The 24,086-nt window shown below is 37.3% G+C and overlaps 1 protein-coding gene across 1 annotated transcript in view; it reads right to left on the minus strand.

Annotated features, from left to right (window-relative positions):
- Window positions 1–24,086, minus strand: part of CDK13 (cyclin-dependent kinase 13) — a gene marked incomplete at its 5' end in the record, with an annotated part of 143,426 nt that overhangs the window by 34,944 nt on the left and 84,396 nt on the right. The window contains 2 exons of the mRNA XM_011973170.1: window positions 15,303–15,359; window positions 17,133–17,322. Coding sequence (XP_011828560.1) covers window positions 15,303–15,359; window positions 17,133–17,322 — 247 coding nt within the window. The remainder of the gene's footprint in view (window positions 1–15,302; window positions 15,360–17,132; window positions 17,323–24,086) is intronic.

The following is a 24,086-nucleotide window of genomic DNA, read 5'->3' on the forward strand; positions in this document are numbered from 1 at the left end:
CGGCTGATTTTTTGTATTTTTAGTAGAGATGGGGTTTCACCGTGTTAGCCAGGATGGTCTTGATCTCCTGACCTCGTGATCCGTCCGCCTCGGCCTCCCAAAGTGCTGGGATTACAGGCGTGAGCCACCGTGCCTGGCTACTAAAAACACTTTCATCTGCCTACTAAAAAATACAGACATCCAAAGGCATCTAATATATAATCATAAAATATATGTGAGGGCAACCTGTTTAACTAAAAATTCCCTTAATATATGAAGATAAAAATAAAAAGTAGTTGACTGGTAAGCTGGGTACAGTGGCTCATGCCTGTAATCCCAGCACTTTGGGAGGTCGAGGTGGGCGGATCACCAGGTCAGGAGATGGAGACCATCCTGGCTAACACGGTGAAACCCCGACTCTACTAAAAAAAAATTAGGGGGTGTGGTGACGGGTGCCTGTAGTCCCAGCTATTTGGGAGGCTGAGGCAGAAGAATGACGTGAACCCAGGAGGCGGAGCTTGCAGTGAGCCGAGAATGCCACTGCACTCTAGCCTGGAGGACAGGGTGAGACTCCCTCTCAAAAAAAAGTAGTTGACTGGTATTAACTGCAATTTGGTCAAAGCAAAGCTTTAGTATCAACTCAATTGTTGAGCACTGTTTTTCCTTTCCATAAAAACCTTTAATGGGATTAACTGATTTAAAGAGCGTTGACTGGTTCTGATCAAATCTTGTAAATTACTAATGGATGACAACATATAATTCAAATAGAGACCACCTAACAAGAGTTTTCAAATGATCATATTTTTGGCAATTTTTCACTGATTTACATACCCACTGGTGTATGTGAATAGAAAAAAGCACAGAAATGCAGACTATAGTACTTGAGTTGAGGTCTACTCTGCAAAGTAGCAATACATACGGTAATTTATCAAATAATTCTTTTATTACCTTCTGAAAAGAGGACATAAATATACTGCTACCTCTTTATTTGCCACAGAAAAGATTATTTAGTCAAGTTATAATAGGTTCAGGTTTGACTATCACAGCACAAATTATCTGGCAACGTAAAGTCTTCAGAGAATGTAATGCTCAGAAATGTAAACGCTCAGAGAATGGTCACATTCTAGCTGATTGACACGCTTCAAGAGAATCCTAAGTAGTCAGAGGAGGTTCTTTGGCTGATCTGTAGTTACTTACTTCAGGAAGATCACATATGTATTCAGATCAACTATAAACATCTCTTTATATCCAGATGTTTTCCAAATCACAAGGATTCAAAAGCCACAGCAAATTCCCCAGAAAGGCTGTATTCCAAGCCCATTTATTTAAGCTTGGCTTGGTCCTGGACCAGTCTTGTTAAGGAAATGGAGCATTCAATTTAGAAAGCAATTCCCTCTTGCCACCTATAGATTTGCAGTTCCAGGCTGCCCCCATCCAGCCAAATTTCTCCAAACAATTTAAGCACTAGTATTATAAAACTATCAATCTGGGCATTCTAGGATTAACACAGATAAGACTCTACTTAACAGTGCTCCAAAGCCAGCAAAAACATTTGACTTTGGTAAAAATTGCAAAAAGAGGATAGTATAAGATGAATATTTTTAATAGTAAATTAAGATTAGGTTTTTCTTACATTATTAATGTACTTTTCTCAGTGATTTTTGCTTGTTTATTGGAATCACTTATCTTCACATAATGAGCAAGTCTTTTAAATTTTAGCTACTCTAGTTAAGCTGAACTTAATAATTCTTTAAAACTATGCTCACCTCTTTATGCTTTACCTCCTTTTTTTTTTTTTTTTTTTTTTTTTTTTTAGACAGAGTCTCACTCTTATCACCCAGGCTGGAGTTCAAGCGATTCTCCTGTCTCAGCCTCCTGAGTAGCTGGGATTACAGGCACCCACCACCACGCCTGGCTAATTTTTGTCCTTTTAGTAGAGATGGGGTTTCACCATGTTGGCCAGGCTGGTCTCCTGACCTCAGGTGATCTGCCCACCTCAGCCTCCCAAAGTGCTGGGATTACAGGTGTGACCCACTGAGCCCAGCTGCTTTACCCCCTTTGAATAAAATCCTTTCCCTATTTTTCTCATTCAAGTGCTATACTTCCTTTACAACACAGTAAAAGATGCAAATTCATAAAGTCTAATCTCTATTAAAAATATATTTATCTTTACATTCTTAAATTTACATCATACTTACCTGTCTTGAACTCCCTATTTTTATTTTCCTAGAAAGTTAAAAAGCCTTGTAACATTCTTTATTATGAACCCCACACACAAAGCCCAGAACAATGCTGGGCACAGGTCAGGCACCTTAATGTATATGGCCCTCTAACTTTAGATGGCACATGATTAACTGGGTGGAATAACAAAATTTGTAAAAATTATGACAACTAATTTCTCAAACATGTTAAGGATCTATGAGTATATCAAACCTATACAATGGTGTTATAAAAGTGCAACTGGATAACTAGGCTCAAGGAAATGTTTAAATTTATATAAATCTATCTGCAAATAGTTAATTTTTATTTTATTTTAAAAAATATTTTTAGTGTCTTGTATTTTTAAAAACATCTTAAAAATTAAAAGTATGTTGAATTGTAGAGAAATTAAACAAATTCAGGTGTCTAAAAAGGAATATCTAAATAAAAGATTATTGTAGATATTGTATATCAAATTCTAGGCAATATGTAGCATCATCTAATGCAATATTTAGCAGTCACCGTAGCAGTTAAAACTAGAATATAATTTATTGTTATAATTTTTTATTAATTCAGACATGAAAATAGTAAATTTTCAAAAATGATTAAACACAAAATCACATGAAACATATTTCTAACTGTACAGAAAAATATTTAATGTATACTACTTAATGGCCTTTCTAAATGCTTAGTTTCTGTTAGACAAGAAATAAGAACCAGGCAAAGATTGAGAGAAAACATTCAACTGTAAAATTTAACCTAGGAAGTTGAATTTGAAAACACTTAATGTGATTTCGAAAGTATGGAAATTCTTTGATTTATGAAGCAAACAAGCATTCAGACTGATACTTTTTATAAAACAAAAAGTACCACACTCTAAAAATTATTTTTACACTCAAGGAAGTGTCAATGGAGTAGAGATCAAAGACTATCTGTTCACTGATAGATTCCAATACTTCGCCTCTAAACAATCCCAAGAAGGCTGGGCGCAGTGGCTCATGCCTGTAATCCCAGCACTTTGGGAGGCCAAGGTGGGTGGATCACGAGGTCAGGAATTCAAGACCTGCCTGGCCAAGATGGTAAAACCCTGTCTCTACTGAAAATACAAAAATTAGCCAGGCATGGTGGCACGCATCTGTAATCCCAGCTAATTGGGAGGCTGAGGCAGAGAACTGCTTAAACCTTGGAGGCAGAGGTTGCAGTGAGCCGAGATCGTACCACAGCACTCCAGCCCAGGTGACAGAACGAGATTCTGTCTCAAAAAACAAAACAAAACAAAAAACAATCCCAGGAATTCCAGAGATTTAGGGCAGGTAAGATGACATACGGTTATGGCCTTCCCTGCCTTCAGGCCTGATAAGCTGCACTGTATCCACAACAAACCAAGCAGTGCAATAAGGAGTGTGCCCCTCTGCTGGCACGTGTTTCAACCTCTTATTGGTCTAGATATATATAGAAAAACAGCACAAAATCCTAGATCCTTGAAGTATTTGGGGGTTCTGGATAATCCCAGTTAAAATTTATAAAGCAGGGTTGCTGCCTTTGTTAAAGACCATTCTAAGTGAAAAAAAAAAAAATCATATAAAATACCTAAACTAGCTCTAAAATGCTTCATTTTTCCAACAACATATGATAAAGTCTGTACTTCTTTCCTCCTGCTTGAAGGCAACCCTCCCATGTACTTCTTTTATACTATAATTTATACTGTTTTGAGACAAAGAGAGTCTTCAGTAAACTAAATTCATTATACACACAAAATGGCATGTCATCTTTATGACATTCACAATCCACTGCAGAAAAATTTACCAAACCTACAAAAGAAATCTGGGATCCACTTTCTAACACCTACCCAGCTTTTGACGTCAAAAATCCAGGTGTCATTCTTGATTCATCTTTTCCTCAGATTTCCAAACAACTTCCGCCAATTCTTCATCCAAAATAGATCCCCAATCCAAATACCTAGTCCAAGTCATTATTCTTTTCACTGGTATGACCACAACAATATCTTAACTGGTTTCCTGGCCTCCATCTCTCATCGCACCCCCGCCACCCGTTTTTGTTTTTGTTTTTATTTTATTTTATTTTGAGACAGAGTCTCGCTCTGTTGCCCCGAATGGAATGCAGTGGCGCAATCTTGGCTCACTGCAACCTCTGCCTCCTGGATTCAAGCAATTCTCCTGCCTGTGGAGTAGCTTGGATTACAGGCGTGTACCACCATGCCCAGCTACCCTTAACTTCTTTTCAGTTTTTTTATTAAGCATAAAACCAGGTATCACCTACTTGCTTAAAACTGCCCAGTGATTTCCCAGTGCAATCAAATAAAATTTAAACTTTACTTCAGTTGATAAGACTGTACACCGAAGATCTTACCTCCTATTACACTGGGCAACTTTTGACCTTAAACTTCCCAAGTCTGTTCCCAGGCAGTACTGAGTTCCTTCTCCTTTGTACTTGGAATGTTCGTGGCCCAGGTCTTCATTAAGTTTTCCCTTTCTCATCACTCTGGTCTTAGCTCCAATTTACTTCCTAAAAGAGGTCTATCTTAACTACCCTAATGAAAATTATCCAATCAGCCACTACCACCCCTACTTTGACACTACAGTCATTATTTTATTTGCTTTGTAGCACTTAGCTATTTTAAATTCCTCACCCTACATATGCATTGCCTAACTTATTAATACTTTCATATACCATAACTACATAGCAATAAACACAATCTTGAACTCCTGTTTTCCTCCTTTTGATATCTTCCAAGAAAAATAACTTTTTAAATTCCTCTATCATCACAGTGCTATAGAGAAACAAAACCACTTTTTCCCCAACTGATGCTGTCATCTTACTAAGATCAACTGTCTTACTTGCCCATTCTTATTATCACAAACAAATTTAGAAGTCCTCTAAGTACCTACATTATTACCTTTTGCTACAAACTGCATCTCTGTTCTTCTTTACTGTCTCAGCAAACAGCCTCACCATTCGTGGCAGATACTCATAGCTATCCTCTAAAAATCTGTTATTCCTCCCTTCTATGGCAGTTGTCCAGCTCCGCAACATCTCCCATCCTCACTGCAGTTAGGTGTGGCCACATGACCAAGTGCTCTCCAGTGGAACATAAGCATGTGTGGTAAGTGTCATTTCTAGGCCTGGCTCATTACTCTCCTCCTTCCTCTTTTCTCACTTCTGGCACCAGCCTTGGAAGGCATGTGTAGAAGATGGCAGATCTTCCAATCTGCTTCTCTGAATAGCTATATTGAAGCAGTCACCATTTGACTTGGTGATATGGTTAAATATTCTTAATTGTGCGCTAAGGTAACCGACAACCACTCAATATTTTTTCTTTTTTTTCTTTTGAGATAGTTTTGCTCTTGTCACCTAGGCTGGAGTGCAGTGGCGTGATCTTAGCTCACTGCAACCTTCACCTCCTAGGTTCAAGCAATTCTCCTGCCTCAGCCTCCCAAGTAGCTGGGATTACAGGTGTCTGCCACCACACCTAGCTAATTTTTATAGTTTTAGTAGAGATGCGGTTTCACCATGTTGACCAGGCTGGTCTTGAACTCCTGACCTCAGGTGATCCGTCTGCCTTGGCCTCCCAAAGTGCTGGGATTACAGGCGTGAGCCCCCACACCCAGCCACCACTCAAGATTATTAAGTGAGAAATACATATATAAACTTCCCATTCTTTAAGCCACTAACTTTTGTGGTTCTCTTTGTTACAAAAGTTTAGACTATCCTAACCAACAAATCATTCATCCAGGTGCTTAAGCAGAAACCTTACAGTAAGGGGTAGAGGCAGGGATGTATCTCACAACACATGCAACCATCAAGTTCTAACAATTCTATATCCTTATGACATAATTAATCTGTCTTTCCAATACTTGTGCCCATTCCTTGGCTCTAGCTATAATCATCCTATTTAGATTTACTGCAACAGCTTTTTTAAGTGATTGTTCTTGCTGCCAGACTTGTAAGGCCAAACCACTTTCCAAAGTGCAATCAAAGTGATAGTATGAAATAAAACATGAGTATGTTATGCCTATAGTACACATTGCTTCCATCTAGAGAATATCTACGCAAGGCCTATAAAATCCATTATAATTTGGTTTTTGTTCCAATCACACTAAACCTTCAGTTCCCTGAGGGAGGTGAGCAAGCGTTCATTTTCCAGAGAAAGGGGATAAAGCCAGGGAGAGAACAGAGCTGGCAAGAAAACTTTAAAGAAGTTAGCAGTGCTTTAATTGTATTTTAAATATTTTTAATAAACTATTTTTTAAAAAGCTTTTAAAAGGTAACAATGACAAAAGACAATGAAAATGACCATTACTAAGGACAAGGAAAAACATCCGATGATTTATTCAAAAATTTTGCAAAATAGGTACCATGCCTCACTTTCTACCTCTCTAATGAAAAAGAAGCAAATATTGAGAAAGTGAGCAGACAGAAGTATTTAATCATAAAAGCAAGTTCCAAGGTAAGTGGAGTCAGAAGAGAGTAAGCACAATTTCAGGTATAACCCAATTCAGTAATACAGTAGACAATCAAACAAAAATCTATGTAATGATTAGGATGTTAATACTAAATCTCGTTAACCGTTTACAAATGTAAAGACAAAAGTAAAAGAGACTGAAACTATGTTTTGGCTCCAGGAAATTTAAAGCCCAGAAAAATTAAACCACGTTGTAATATGAAAATACATTATCCAAAGAGAGACAAATAAAAGAAAATCCATCCGGGCATGGTGGTCCATGCCTTTAATCCCAGCACTTTGGGAGGTGGAGGCATAAGGATTGCTTGAGCCCAGGAGTTCGGAACCAGCCTGGCCAACATGGTGAAACCCCGTCTCTACTAAAAATACAAAACAAATTAGCCAGGTATCACGGTGCATGTCTGTAATCCCAGCTGCTCAGAAGGCTGAGGCATGAGAATTACTTGAACCCAGGAGGCAGAGGTAGCAGTGAACCTAAATGACACCACTGCATCCTAGCCTGGTCGACAGAGCAAGACTCTGTCTCAAAAAAAAAAAAAAAGAAAAAAAGGAGAAAAAAAAAAACCATCCAGAATCTTCAAAAATGAGTATTTCAAACTTGCTCTATTAGATTTGGCTACCAATTTTCAACATCGTAGAGATGATCTTGTTTAGATCACACAGAGAAGCAGCAAACTGATGTGACACTACATATACGATGCTTTTTACTTTCATGGATTAAAAAACAAATTACATTCTCGTGATGTGTCTATACCCAGTATTTGCACAAAAAGCAAATTAACTCACAATGAAAAAGAAACAGGACTGAAAAACATATAGTCAAGTTCTTAGGTGTTATCACACAAAAAAGAAAAATCTAAAAATGAAATGAACCACTCCAGTTTATTTACATAATTAGATCAATTCCAAGCAATAAACTCAATAACCCAGAAACACACACACACACACACACACACACACACACACACATAGTCCTTCTGCCATTAAATTGGAAAAACAAAATTTAGTAACTTCAATAAGTTGTTATTGGATGGCAAGAAACTAAACTTTGTAAAGACCCAAAAATAATGGCCTCAACGTTAACTATTGTGCATTTCAATTTCTACTTTTTTTTTTTTAAATAGAGATCTCACTATGTTGCCCAGGCTGGACTCAAACTTTTAGGCTCAAGCGATCCTCACATCTTGGCCTTCCAAAGTGCTAGGATTAGAGGCAAGAGCCACCAAGGCCAGGCCTTCTGCTAAATACTTCCATTTGTAAATCTCATTACTATTTTTGAAAAGAAGGCAGACACTATTTGTCTGTCTGCCAGGAAAGTAACACCTTCTTTTGTTTTTCCTTGAACCTTAAATGATTAACCAAATATTAAAATTTAAAGTCAGGCCAGGTGCTGTGGCTGACCCCTGTAATCCCAGCATTTTGGGAGGCCAAGGCGGGCGGATCACCTGAGTTCAGGAGTTCAAGACCAGCCTGGACAACATGGTGAAACCCCGTCTCTGCTAAAAATACAAAAATTTGCTGGGTGTGGTGGCAGGCACCTGTAATCCCAGCTACTTAGGAGACTGAGGCAGGAGAATCGCTTGAACTCAGAAGGCAGAAGTTGCGTTGAGCCGAGATTGTGCCACTGCACTCCAGACTGGGGCACAAGAGCGAAACTCTGTCTCAAAAAAAAAAAAACATTAAAATCATCAGACTTTAATAAAACTTTCATGTGAAAAATTACAAGTAATTTTAAATATCTGTTTCTATCAAAATATTTTTTGTTTATAGATTTCTCACTAGATATTTCAAGAGCTTTCAAACTGCTTAAAATATAATTAAATCCAGTATGACTAAGGGAGATTCAGAAGTAGAAATATCACATAACTTGCTAACCTGCTGGAAGATTAAAACTACAGCATACCTCATTTGTCAAAAATATTATATTTGGAGGATGCAAAGACAAAAAGCAAAATTCAGCAGACCCTTTACTACAAAAGAACTCTAAAAATTGTCATCAGCCTAATGGTACCTCTAAAGCAGACTTGAGAGGCCCCTAGAGTTCTCTACCTGGAAGACACTTCTAGGAAATAAAGGCTGAATTCAGCGTCTTACCAGGGAAGCACTCCCATATAATGAAAATAATCTGACAAAAGATCCTGAGCTGTACTACTTATTGGTTGTGTATTGGTTGTGCTTGAAAATGCACTTAAGTTTTCTAAACTTGTTTCTGTATCTTTAAAATGTGCATAAGAATAATGATACCTACATCATCCATCTCAACTTTCTTTTAAAATAATTCTTGTGAAGGAAACTATGTATAATAATGTACACAAATGTTAAGTTTGTTCTTTCCTTTTCCTTTCTTTATAAGCAGTAACTATTTATTGAAACTCTGAGCTAGGCACTGTGCTAAGTAAGCACTAGCAGATGGTTAAACGAAACAAAAATACACACTTATAGAGCAATTAATAACTGCACTTATTAGAGCAATTAAGTATGGTGGTAGGCTGGGTGTGGTGGCTCACGTCTGTAATCCCAGCACTCTGGAAGGTTGAGGCAAGTGGATCACTTGAGGTCAGGAGTTCGAGACCAGCCCGGCCAACATGGTAAAACTCCATCTCTACTAAAAATACAAAAATTAGCCGGGCTTGGGGTGCACAACTGTAGTCCTCTCAGGAGGCTGACGTGAGAGGATTGCTTGACCTGGGAGGCAGAGGTTGCAGTGAGCCAAGATCTCGCCACTGCACTCCAGCCTAGGCGACAGAGCGAGACTCTGTCTTTTAAAAAAAAAAAAGAAAGGTGGTACTATAAATTATAATCATGTACTATAAATAATACATAGGATGAATAATATACTGTAAACACATAAAAAAAGATGTGCCCAATGATGCCTGTGGGATTCAGGACAGATTTCAAAGGAGGTAGGGCCTGAATTGCACACTGAAAGAAAAAAAAACAAATATGTCAAACTCAGGTGGGAAGTATAATTACATACAAAAAGAAAGCTTATGTAGATTCACAAAGGCACTCAAGAGCACAGCAAGTTTATGGAACTACAAATAGTTCAACATTGCTATTATCTGGGGGGCTGGAATGGCAGAAGACAAGAACGTAAGGGAGAAAGACCAGACGGCAGAAAAACCAATACAATTCTATTTACAATGGCCTATATGAGAAGGTGACTGGGTACCTTTAACTAAAACAGGAAATAAAGGAAAAGGAGTGGACATTTTTCTGGGGAATGAAATAGATAAAGGTTTAATTTAGGGTACCCAGATCACCTGGGTAGAGATTTCCAATAAACAAAAGGTCTGGAGACCAGAAGAAAGACCAAGGATTGGAATTCAGTTTTGTAAATATTTGGCAGTAATGTCTTGGATGACACTCCCCCAACAGAAGGAAGGGGGAATTCTTTCCACTTTATATGCTCAAAAATGAAGACTACTCCATCAGAGCTGAAGAGAGAACAATTTAATCTTGATCTTACAGTTAAAAGTCAGTGATCTAAATGAGATCTCCTTTCCTGAAGCTTGTTTAATCTTATTATTTACTGTCATTCACCTGTTATTAGTAATTTTTTTTTATTACCATGGTTCCAATCTTTGTCTAGTGATTCTCAGAAGATTGTTTTATTACCCAGAATCCCCAAAGCTCCCTGCGCTTATCCATATGAGGAGGATCCTCCAGATGAGGATCACCTTCTCCCAGATCAGAATCAACCAAGCACTTGCCATGAATGCAGTCAATGTTTTAAAAGGAACATAAAACACAAAAGAATAAAATACGGTAATACTGCCTTCCTCTCTCATTAATACCTTCAACTTTGGGAAAATTTAAGTTTTGCTTTCAATAACAATTTTCTGAAAAGCCACTAGATGGCGATACTGCCTTCAAAAAGGTGTGTGCGTTTTGGGAGGGTGGTATTAGTGAGCTAGCATAATACTTTAAGGCCCTTTTCATTTTTCCCTTCTCTCTCCTTATTGGATCATCATACAGAAACGTAGTATGCTTTCTGGTTATTGTTTAAAAAACTATTTTATTTTGATCACAGAAACATTATTAAAGATACATTTTTCAGGGCCGGGCACAGTGGCTCACACCTGTAATCCTAGCACTTTGGGAGGCAGAGGTGGGTAGATCACTTGAGGTCAGGAGTTCGAGGCCAGTGGGCCCAACATGGTGAAACCCCGTCTCTACTAAAAATACAAAAATTAGCCGGGCATGGTGGCAGGTGCCTGTAATCCCAGCTACTCAGGAGGCTGAGGCAGGAGAATCGCTTAAATCGGGGAAGCGGAGGTTGCAGTGAGCCGAGATCACGCCACTGCACTGCAGTTTGAGTGACATAGTGATACTCTGTCTCATAAATAAATAAATAAATAAAGTGTTACATTATAGTTTCTTCTCTAGAAAATGAAGCTAATTTCAATTAATATGGAAAACGTTTTTTTCACACAGGACAGTCACATGAAGAGAGAAAAATACTCCATCCTTTTGAAAACCACTTGAGCAATGACTTGGTAAAATAAAAACTAAGAAGAGGGCAACACTGTAGCTGTCAGAAAAACCATACTTAAGAAAAGATACTACAAGATGAACAGTTAAACGAAGAAATGGGGTAAAAACCTCTATTCTCAAGTTTTAAAGTTCCCAGTGCAGAATGGGACAAAGTATAAATACCAATGTTCAAAATGAGAAAATGATTCAAATCGAAAGAAATAATTTTCCCCTCTACTTTTAATCCAGTGGTTCTCTTTCTTTCTTCAATAATAGGCACATGACAGAGCAGATCCACATTGGCCACAGACCCCCCTAAGTGCTAGCTGTAACTCCACCCAGTTTTCCTCAAATTCAAAAAAGGAACATCCAAAATCTAATGAGAGCTGTGGTTGATGCTATTACAGTGGTAAGCTGAAATCTTCTCTATTTACAAACAAAAAACCTTACACAAAATTCTTGAGCACTTCAGTTATTCGATCTATATTAACTACTTAGAATATAAAAACACTTCAAAGTGACTTTATATTTGCTTGAGTATTATAGTAAGGCCCTACCTGGCTCTCTATAACGAAGCAGAAATATGAATGAAAAATCATTTGTTGTATATTTATCTCAAAAAAATCTAGAAAATTTGAGACAACACAATCTGTTAAAGGTAGATTTCTTTTAAAATCAGTATGTTATTAAGGTTCACTAGAGCAATATATGTATTTTAAAGGTATTCCATTATATTAAGCCTACTCCAGGAGATTCTAAATAAATCATAATTATTCTCTTTAAAAAAAAAGAGAAGCTTTAAAGGAGTATATAAACCCCATAATGATAGGATATTTGCTCTTAAAACAAAATGACAGACTGAACTTTCCTCTTACACATTTAACTGAGCAGAAAAATTCAGTATCTATTACCCAAAGATGCAAAGTTATGGGACTTTAAAACTCTGGTTCTCTAAACTCAAAATTTCTACATCAATCTCGCAGGGCAACAGGGACCATGGCCCAGTGAACACGCGACACCCCTGGCACTCCATTGGAACCCAAATTATATTTTAAAATGAAAATGAATAGGAAAATTGAGCCTGATAATATAAAATTTGGCTTTATAATCAGCTTTTCTGAAACATATCTATTCCAAATGTGCACAAATATCTGCGTATCAAGAATCTATTAGATTAAAATGGTAATTAGCTGTTTTCCATTTCATAGAAAAGGATTTACATAATTAACGACAGACACAAACTTGTATTAAGCACAATCTAACTACAGTGAAATCTCAACCAGCTTAGCAGTTAGAATTCTTAATTAACCAGAACTTGCCCAAAATAATAGCCACATTAATTTAGTTATATATGCGCTTCTCAGCTGGGCATGGTGGCTCATGCCTGTAATCCCAGCACTTTGGGAGGCCAAGGCAGGCAGATCACTTGTGGTCACTAGTTCGAGACCAGCCTGGCCAACATGGAGAAATCCTGTCTCTACTAAAAAATATAAAAATTAGCTAGGCATGGTGGTGCGCGTCTGTAGTCCCAGCTACTCGGAAGGCTGAAGCCAGAGAATCGCTTGAACCCGGGAGGCGGAGGTTGCAGTGAGCTGAGATCACGCCACTGCACTCCAATCTGGGCGACAGAGCAAGACTCTGTCTCAAATAAAATAAATACATATGCTTCTTAAACAGCAGAAAAAAAAAATATATACTTCAAGTGAAGCTTTGGATTAAGTACACATTCAGATCAATTTTTTCTTTCAACTTCTACCAAGAGGCACTATTATATATGATAGAAAGAATAAAAAATTGGGAATTGAAAACTTAGCTATACACCCTTGGCTCTGCCAACATTTTTTGATCTTTAAAGTCACTCAACCCTTCACAATAGCCAGGATAGGGAATCAACGTTAAGTGTCCACTAAAAGATGAACGGATAAAGAAAATGCGGCCTGTAATCCCAGCGATCGGGAGGCTGAGACAGGAGAATCACTTGAATCCTGGAGCCGAGACTGCGCCACAGCACTCCAGCCTGGGCGACAGAGATTCTGTCTCAAAAAAACAAAACAAAACAAAACAAAAAAAGGAAAATGTGGCCTATATGCACAATGAAATACTATTCAAGTCTTAAAAAAACAAGGAAATGCTGTCATTTATGACAACATGGATGAAAGTGAAGCGCAATGTGTTAAGTGGAATAAGGCAGGCACATAAAGACAAATAACTCATCATTTCACTTATATGTGAAATCCAAAAACCCTCAGCTCATAGAGGTAGAGAGGAGAGCTGGGAGTTACCAGATGCTGGGCATAGGGAGTATGGGGGGAAGATGCTAGCCTAAGGATATAAAAGTTCAGTTAGACAAAAGTAAATTCAAGAGATTTATTGTACAACTTGGTAAATACACTTAATAACAATGTATTCTTGAAAACTGTTGAGAGTAGATTTAAATTTTAAGAGTTGGCACACACAAAATATGTGGGGTAATACATATTAATTAGCTCAATGTAGCCATTTCACAATGTATACATATTTCAAAATTAAAAACAAAGTAACTCAGCCCTTTCTGGGTCTCAATTCTCTCAAATGCAAAATGAGGGGTATAGCTTTTGAGCTTTAAAACAGTTTTAAACTTAAAAAAAAAAACACTCATACAACCCTTTCCTAAAATAAAATGTTAATTTTAAGTGTAGCAGTCAAAACAACTAAAAACCAAGTAACTCTGGTGAAAGTCAGTACAGAGGACTGGAGGTCCAATCACAAAACCTCATCCACAGAACACTTTCTTTCCTTTCTTTCTCTTTCTCTCTCTCTCTCTCTGTCTCTCTTTCCTTCCTTCGTCCCTCCCTCCCTCCTTCCTTCCTTTCTTTTTTTGGAGACAGTCTTGCTGGAGTACAGTGGTGCAATCTCGGCTCATTGCAACCTCCATCTCCCAGGTTTAAGTGATTCTTGTGCCTCAGCCTTCCAAGTAGCTAGGATTACAGGCGTGCACCACCAAGCTCAGCTATTTTTAGTAGAGATGAGGTTTCACCCATGTTGGCCGCGTTGGTCTCCAAGTGCTGACCCTCAAGTGATCCACCCGCCTCTGCCTCCCAAAGTGTTGGGATTTGTAAAAGCATGAGCCACTGCGCCCGGCCCACAGCACACTTTCTGAGGGGTTTCATGGAACTTGAATGGATCCAAAACATATCACTTATAAACCTCTACTCTAGAGCACTATATAATGAAAATATTTTCCAGAATTATGTCACAGGCACTGCAAGATTTAAAAACATAGACTTTTTACTCTGAAAAATTCAAACGAGAGTTTTTGTTTATTCCTTTAACCAGAAAAAAGCAAAGATTAAATGAAAGTAAACATCTATTCCTAAGACTACAATCAACTGATGTTTCACTATATTAAATTATGGTGATACTAAAGAAATGACAGAATTGCCATAAAATAATTTTAAAATTCTTTAAATATATTATTTCAGAGAGAGATATATATAAAAATAAAGACAAGAAAGGAATGGAGCAAATGGACTAAAGATTTATTAAGCAAAATTAATTCTATATTTTATTTATATAAAACCTACTATTGTACAAAAATATTTTATTTTGAAATCCCATATTAGTTCTAATAAGACAAGTCATTTCACTACCACCAGGCACAAAGAAAGCCAAGTTGGGTATATACTCAAACTTTAGCCAGAAAATTTCTACCTTTTTGTGTCTTATACACTGAACATCCTCACAACAGTTGGTTTAAATAAAGGGTTCTAGGGAGTTAAAAAAACAAAGAACTGTAAATATAACAATAAAACCTGTGTAAAATAATAATGAAAACAAAGTTTATAAGTTTAAAAACACAATTTAAAAGGTTTTCATTAAGAATATTTAATATCTGAATACACATTAGAAATTTAAGTATAAGTTCACTTCAGTCACAATTAAAGATGTACATTTTTTAAAAATCATTTTTACCTGTGTTAAAGATCAATTTTTAAATTGAGATAATGTGTGAAATATTGTAATTACAGTAATCAACCCAATATGGTATAAAATTTCAGTTTTTTATGTACTAACCATGAAAAGTAAATTTCTCTTTTAAAAAATAAAACTATCAATAAGGTATTCTTAGTATAGCTTCAAATACTAAACTCTAATATCTACAATATTCATTTGAAGGTATGCTTACCTTTCTTCTGAGCTATACAATCGAGCAAGTCCAAAATCTGCAAGTTTTATCTGCCCTCTGGTAGAAAAAAGACAAGATGAACAAAAAGTATTAATTTACTCTAAATTGACAATACACATTTATATTCTATGCCTAGAACTGATAAGAAAAAATACCTATGTAAACGTTAACTCTGCTCACACTTCAATATCATCAAGGTAATACAGGTAAAAGCAACTAGTGGATAAATTCACAAAACAAAAAAATAAACAAATCCTTGGATAGTCAAACTTACAGCAATATAATTATTATAATTACTGTATTATAATATTAGAATAGTATTTTATTACTAATCAGTTCCTATTTAGAAAAGCACACTTCAATGGAAACAAAATAAAACGAGATCATTTTTATTACTTAGCAGTAAGACAAATTTCTTGTTCAAGGTAACAGTGCACAAGAACTAAGTGACATCACTTTTAATTTGTTTAATTCTCCAGTTTTAGAGGGGCTAGGTGCATAGAACACTGTCTATTAATTAAAATCAGAACCAGGCATGCCTTATTTAAATTAACAAACAGTACCAATTACAAGAGAATTACCAGGGTTCAAATATAAGCTGTTACGAATATAAGCTTATTTACATAAGTTTTAAACATGTGAATGTGTATGTGTGTGTACACACTTCCAAAAAGTTCACTTTACAACTGTGACTGTTTTTTTAAAATTTTCTAAAATCTATTCTTAGCCTAAAGCTGAAATTATATTGGTATTAGATGATCCATTCACATTACCTGGAAAAATAGCAAACAGAAAAGTAAACTAAGTATTATTTTATATGCATTACAGACTATTATTGGATTTTTTTTTTTGAGACCGAGTCTTGCTTTGTCACCCAGGCTGGAGTGCAGTGGTACTATCTCAGCTCACTGTAACTCCACTTCTGGGATTCAAGCGATTCTCGTTTCTCAGGCTTCCTAGCAGCTGGGATTACAGGCGTGTGCCACCACACCGGGTTTATTTTTGTATTTTTAGTAGAGACAGCTTTTCACAATGTTGGCACAGCTGGTCTCGAACTCCCGGCCTCAAGTGATTGGCCTGCCTCATCCTCCCAAAGTGTTGCGATTACAGGCGTGAAATATCCCGCCCAGCCACTAACAGATATTTAACACAACTTTTGAGGTATCCCAAGCTATAATATTGGTGATTATTTTTATTTTTATTTTTGAGCCAGAGTCTCGCTGTGTCACCTAGGCTGAAGTACAGTGGCATGATCTCAGCTCACTGCAACCTCCACCTCCTGGATTCAAGCAATTCTCATGCCTCAGCCTCCTGAGTAGCTGGGATCACAGGTGTGCTCCACCACGCCAGGCTAACTCTTGTATTTTCTTGGCAGAGACAGGGTTTCATCAACATTGGCCAGGCTGGTCTTGAACTTCTGGCCTCAAGTGATCCGCCTGTCTCTACTTCTCAAGGTGCTGGGATTACAGGCGTGAGCTACTGTGGCTGCTGATTATTTTTAAATAGTTTGTATAAAGTAAACTAAATTTTAAATATTTTTTAACATAATCAAGGTGCAACGTCATGTAACACTGTATCTTTTCTTTATTTTAAAAATTTTAGATTCGGGGGTACATGTGCTTGTTTGTGACACGGGTATCAGAAATGTAATAGTAGGGGTTAGGCTTCTAGGGTGCCCATCACCCAAATGTTGGACACTGTACCCAATAGGTAACTTTCAACCCTCACTATCCCCGACATTCCCCGCCGCTACAGTTTCCAGGCTATTCTCTCCATGTACATGTCCATGGTAAAACTCATTTTAAATATATATAAAGTTCATAACCATACCTATTATTTAGAAGGATATTGGAACATTTAATATCTCTATGCAAAAAGTTCTTCTTATGACAATAATCCAGACCCTCCATGAGCTGTCTCATAAATGACTTTATGTGATTTTCATTAAAATGAACCAAGCCTGATTCCAGCAGTCCCATCAGATCATGGTCCATATATTCAAACACCAGATAAAATGCACCTAAGAATGAGAATAATTAATACATTAAAAACTTATTCCTACAACTTTTCTATAAATTCACAATTTTTAACAATAAAAGGCTGGTGGAAGAAGAATTAATCCTTGAAAAGAAGTGTTACTTTGTTACTTTAATAACATTCACCTTTCTCTCTGGACTTAATAATATCAATAAATAAATCCCAATGAAAACATCTAATCTATTTTCTTCTCCCCTCCAAAAAACAGTTACGATTAAAAAAAAAAAAAAATCACCCTGCTGTTCTCCATATTGTATAGTTTCTAGGTGCGATTAATGTTTTAGACATCAAATTGTCTCTTAGAAGCTGAATAAAATCAATATAGTTTATCAAAAAATTAAAAGCTGGTAAAAGAACTGCTTTAAAATAACAACAACAAAAAAGAGTGCAGGCCAAGAAAGATGTTAGGTGACTTCTAAATGCTTCAATAAACATGTAATTTAATTCTGTTTATACAGCTCCAGAGTACCTAAAGGCAAGAATTTGAGGAAAAACAATATAATTTGAATTTAGAACTTTATTTTATTAAAAACAGCTTAGTCCTTCTACAAAAACCTAAAACAGCACATAGCACACACACACAAACTATACAAACGTACTTATGAGAGATTCAGAAATCCTAAATGAAACTTACACACAAACTGAATGAGAAATAGAATTCATTACATTTGTGAAAAGCAGAAAAACTAACACCAAGACAAAAAAAAAGGCATCTGAACTTGGTTCAGATAAGTTCCTAATTTTTAAAACAGAGCAAAGAACTCTTGGTAAACTTGCAACAGGAGTCTTTCTTAAAAGGTTATTATGGTACTTCTCTGAAACTAACAACCAATGTAACATTTAATAGGAAAGGCTAGGTATTATGTATGAGATTAAAAAAAAAATCCCAGTGGCTCACGCCTGTAATCCCAGGGCTCTGGGAGGGTGAGGTGGGCGGATCACGAGGTCAGGAGATAGAGACCCTTCTGGTTGACACAGTGAAACTCAGTCTCTACTAAAAATACAAAAAATTAGCCAGGCATGGTGGTGGGCGCCTGTAGTCCCAGCTACTTGGGAGGCTGAGGCAGGAGAATGGTGTGAACCAGGGAGGCAGAGCTTGCTGTGAGCCGAGATCGCACCACGGCACTCCAGCCTGGGCAACAGAGTGAGACTCTGTCTCAAAAAAAGAAAAATCAATATTCAAAAAGCAAAAGATGGCCGGGCACTGTGGCTCATGCCTATAATCCCAGCACTTTGGGAGGCTGAGGCAGGTGGATCATCTGAGGTCAGAAACATGAGACCAGCCCGGGCAACATGTCGAAATCCTATCTCTCTACAAAAACTACAAAAATTAGCCTGGTGTAGTGGTGTGTATCTGTAGTCCCAGCTCACATAAGAAATGTGAGAAATCCTTTAAACTATAAATACTCTTACAAGACAGAAAAGTACACATGAGCAAATGGATAGCAAGGCTAAACATGATAAAGATGTTAATTATCCCTATGTTAGCTTATAAATTAGACACAGCCAAAGTTTTCAAGATACTTATTGGTTGCTTTTCTGTAACGTATATCCACATAGAAAAATAACTAAGAATAGCAAAGTAACACCTGAAAGAGAAAGGGGGTATGTGTACACACTCTACCAGACATTAAACCAGTATACATTTCCATCATTAAAAAGTGTGATGCTGGTAAATAAACACGAAATAAAACAGAAAATTCAGAAATACATTCACATACATATGGACCTTTACTATATGATAAAGACGGTATATCAATTCAGTGGGGAAAAGATGGACTTTTTAATTGGTGGTATTGGGATAACTGAATAGCCAAAAAAGATAAAACTTGTCTGTCTCTCACACTATACACCAGCATAAAAGCAAATTAATCTACAAAATTACAAAAATTAGCCAGATGTGCTGGTGGGTGCCTGTAACCCCAGCTACTGGGGAGGCACAGGCAGGAAAATCACTTGAACCTGGGAGATAGAGGTTGCAGTGAGCTGAGATCATGCCATTGCACTCCAGTCTGGACAACATGAGTGAAACTCAGTCTCAAAAAAAAAAGCAAACAAATCAGTTATCTAAATTTTTTTTTAAAGAACCATAAAAGTACTTTTAAAAAAACACAGAATTCCTTAATAATCTAAGAATAGAAAAAAAAGTTCCAACTAGGAATCAAGAAATAATTCATACCAAGAAGTAATAAATATGACTATGTAAAAATAAAAATCCTATGCATGGCTAAAAATACTACAAGCAAAATTAACAGAATATAGCAACCTGGAAAAAAATTAGCTGCAACTTATACTGCAGAGTGATTATCAGTATCAACTACAGTCCAGGCACGGTGGCTCACGCCTGTAATCCCAGTAGTTTGGAAGGCTGAGGCAAGTGGATCACTTGAGGTCAGGAGTTCGAGACCAGCCTGGCCAACATGGTTAAACTCTGTCTCTACTAAAAATACAAAAATTAGCCAGGCATGGTGGCTTATGCCTATAATCCCAGCTATTCAGGAGGCTGAGGCATGAGAATCACTTGAACACAGAAAGTGGAGTTTGTAGTGAGCTGAGATCCTGCCACTGCACTCCTGCCTGGGTGACAAGAGACTCTGTTGCAAAAAAAAAAAAAAAAAAAAATTAGCCAGGCATGGTTGTGGGCGCCTGTAATCCTAGCTACTTGGGAGGCTGAGGCAGGCAAATTGCTTGAACCCGGGAGGCAGAGGTTGCAGTGAGTAGCAATTGTGCCACTGTGCTCCCGCACTCCAGCCTGGGCAACAAAGCAAGACTCTATGTCTCTCTGTCTCTCTCACTCTTCATATATATATATATATATATATATGTATATATATGTATGTATATAAAATAAAAACTCTCTAAATTAGGGGGAAAAAAGGTCAACGACCTTACAAAACGTGAGAAAAAGAGACAATTAGCTCATCTGAAAAAAGAGCAAAGTGCCCCTAAGTGAATGCAAAGTAGCTTAACTTTGCTCGTAATAAAAATTTATGGCCAGGCGCGGTGGCTCACGCCTACAATCCCAGCACTTTGGGAGGCTAAGCCGGGTGGATCACCTGAGGTCAGGAGATCGAGACCAGACTAACCAACATGAAGAAATCCTGTTTCTGCTAAAAATACAAAATTAGCCAGATGGGGTGGTGCATGACTGTAATTCCAGCTACTCGGGAGGCTGAGGCAGGAGAACTGCTTCAACCCGGGAGGCAGAGGCTGCGGTAAGCCGAGATCATGCCATTGCACTCCAGCCTGGACACAAGAATGAAACTCTGCCTCAAAATTAATTAATTAATTAATTAATTTCCCAAACTAAAACTTGACCAAAATACTAAATTGACAAAAATCCAAAAGTAGAACTCCAGAGACTATTGACAAAGCTGTAAGAAGCACTTTCATACATTGGTAGTGGAAACACACAAATACAAGCCCTCTGGAGAGAAATTTGGCAATATCTAGCTAAATCACATTCAGCATTTCCCTTCGACTTAACAATCCCAATTCTAGGAACTTGTACCAAAAATTCACTGGCCAAAATACAAAATGAAGTATGCAAAGGGCTATCCAATGCAGCATTATTTACACAATGAAAACATCTATCACTAGGAAAGTAGCTGAATAAACTATAGTATATCCACACAGTGCAGTGCCTCTAAGCAATAAAATGAGAGAATGATTTTTGTCTACTTACATGGAGTAAACTTCAGCGTGTATGGTTAAATGAAAAGAAAAAGGTAGAGTAGAGCACTTAAAACATTGCTACCTTTTTTTTATTAAAAAAAAGGGGAAGGTGAATATGTACAAAAGAAATGTTGGAGGATGAAACAAACATTTAAAATAGTTACCCATGGGTAAGAGAGAGAACAAGAAAAAAGGAATGGAAGTGACACTATTCTGAATGTACCTGTTTTATAGTTTAGAGTTTGAAACCAAGTACACGTTTTATATAATTAAAATACATCATTAAATCAAAAAGGGGAAAAAAAAGCAATCCCTAAAAAACTAGAAACATATCCACATTTAGGTGGATTTATGTTTATCAAATTGGTTACATAAACTGTCTACAAAACAGTATACCGACTATATACAGCTGGGGGGTATATTTTTTAAGGACAAAAGGAATCACTTAGAAATCTTAAACTGCATTCAGTAGTCTTGTTGGCAATTAAAATTAGCACTGTTACTTTGAAATTATTACAAGTATATGGTAGAACAAAACAAGCTATGTTAATATTTTAGGAACCAAGGCTTTTAGTTTACAAGAAAGATAAGGTCAAAGATGTATAAATCATGTACTCTGAAATTGAAATTGAAATCATTGACAGTAGCCAGCCTCCAAAAGGGTCCTGAATGATCCTCACTATCTGGCATCCATGCCATGCCACAGTGATTCAAGGATGGTCCGTGTGACCAACAGAATATTGGAGAGTGAATAATGTGACTTCCAAGGCTAGGTCAAAAAGACAATGCAGCATCTACCTTACTTTTTTAGATCATTCAACCTGGGAGAAGCCAGCCGCCAAGGCTGTCAGGATATTTAAGCAACTTTGTGGAAGACCCATGTAAAGAATAAGTGAGACCTCCCACCAAGAGAACAACTTGCTAGCCATGTGAGGGAGCCACCTTGGAAGTGGATTCTCCAACCCCAGTCAAGCCTTCTAATGACTACAACCCTAGCTAACATCTCATTGCAATCTTATGAGAGACCCCAAACCAAAACTGCCAAGCCAAGATGCTCCCAAATTTCTGCCCACAGAAACTTCAAGATATAGCAACTTCCACCACAACCTTTTAAGTACAACTGCCAAAGAATTGAATTTGTATCTAAATAAACTTCTGGATTTAATTACTATTTAAAGGAAATAAGAGGGATAGAAGAACAAGCTAACTAACACCTAAAGGAAGCATTTGGCCAAACTGAAAATGCAGTGTACTCTCCAATAAAAAAAAGGAATAAAATGTTTAAAAGACAAGAAGAGCTACTATAAATTATGAGACTTAAAATACTAATTAATCATGAATAACATGCACATCTTGTTTGCATGCAGGTTCAAACAAAGCAACTATAAAAAACATTTTTGAGACAACTGGGTAAACGTGAATGTAGATCATTAGATGACATAAAATTATGGCTAATTTTGTTAACTATAAGGTCTCTTTTCTTTTTAAATATAACTACAATTTCATTATCTATTGTCTCTCTATAATCAAAGACTAACTTTTATAATACAATGAGCCTGAGATTCACTTAAAAATAATCTAGGAGTTTTTTATTTTATTTTTTTAAGTAGACAGGGATAAATAAATTTAGCAAAATGTGTTCGCTATAAAAGTGGAGGATGGGGACACTGGGGTTCATTATACTATTTCCTCTACTTTTATTTTTATATTTTATTTTAATTTAATTTTTTTTTTTTTTTTTTTTTTTTTGAGACGGAGTCTCACTCTGCCACCCAGGCTGGAGTGCAGTGGCCAGATCTCAGCTCACTGCAAGCTCTGCCTCCCAGGTTTACGCCATTCTCCTGCCTCAGCCTCCCAAGTAGCTGGGACTACAGGCGCCCGCCACCTCGCCCGGCTAGTTTTTTGTATTTTTTAGTACAGACGGGGTTTCACCGTGTTAGCCAGGATGGTCTCGATCTCCTGACCTCGTGATACGCCCGCCTCGGCCTCCCAAAGTGCTGGGATTACAGGCTTGAGCCACTGCGCCCGGCCCTATTTTAATTTAATTTTTTTTTTTTGAGACGGAGTCTCACGCTGTCACCCAGACTGGAGTGCAGTGTACAATCTCAGCTCACTGCAACCTCCGCCTCCCAGGTTCAGGCGATTCTCCTGCCTCAGCCTCCAGAGTAGCTGGGATTACAGGAGCCTGCCACCACACGTGGCTGATTTTTGTACTTTTGGTAGAGACAGGGTTTCACCATGTTGGCCAGGCTGGTCTCAAACTCCTGACCTCATTTACTTTTAGATGCTTGAATATTTTAGTAATAATGAGTCTTTTAAAAACGTAAATAAAATTTTAGAAGGTTTGAAATTATTAAATTAAGAGATAAATTTTATGTTCCTATATTTTAAAATTGGTTTTTACTTATCAAGGTTTTATATATATATATGTATGTGTGTGTATCTGTATATATAATTTATTTATTTATTTAGAGACAGGGTCTCACTCTGTTGCCCAGGCTGGAGTGCAGTGGTACAATCTTGCCACTACTTCCTAGGCTCAAGCACTCCTCCTCCTGCCTCAGCCACTCCAGTGGCTGGGACTAAAGGTGTATGCCACCATGCTTGGCTAATTTCTGTAATTTTTTATACAGACGAGGTCTTACTATATCACCCAGGCTGGTCTCAAACTCCTGAGCTCAAGCCATCCTCCTGCCTTAGCTTCCCAAAGTGCTGGGCTTACAGGTGTAAGCCAAGGTTATATATTTACATAGTTTAAAGCAGTGATTCCCAAACTTTTTGTCATCAGGGACCAGTTTCATGGAAGACAATTTTTCCATGGACTAGGGATGGGGGGATGGGTGGGTGGAGGGATGGTTCTGGGATGATTCAAGTGCATTACATTTCTTGTACACTTTATTTCTATTGTTATTACATTGTAACACATAATGAAATAATTATACAACTCACCATAATGTAGAATCAGTGGGAGCCCTGAGCTTGTTTTCCTACAACTAGATGGTCCCATGTGAGGGTGATGGGAGACAGTGACAGATCATCAGGCATTAGATTCTCATAAGAAGTACACAACCT

The sequence above is a fragment of the Mandrillus leucophaeus genome, unplaced genomic scaffold (genome assembly GCF_000951045.1).
Source record: "Mandrillus leucophaeus isolate KB7577 unplaced genomic scaffold, Mleu.le_1.0 Scaffold100, whole genome shotgun sequence".
In the NCBI taxonomy this organism is placed as follows: Eukaryota; Metazoa; Chordata; class Mammalia; order Primates; family Cercopithecidae; genus Mandrillus; species Mandrillus leucophaeus.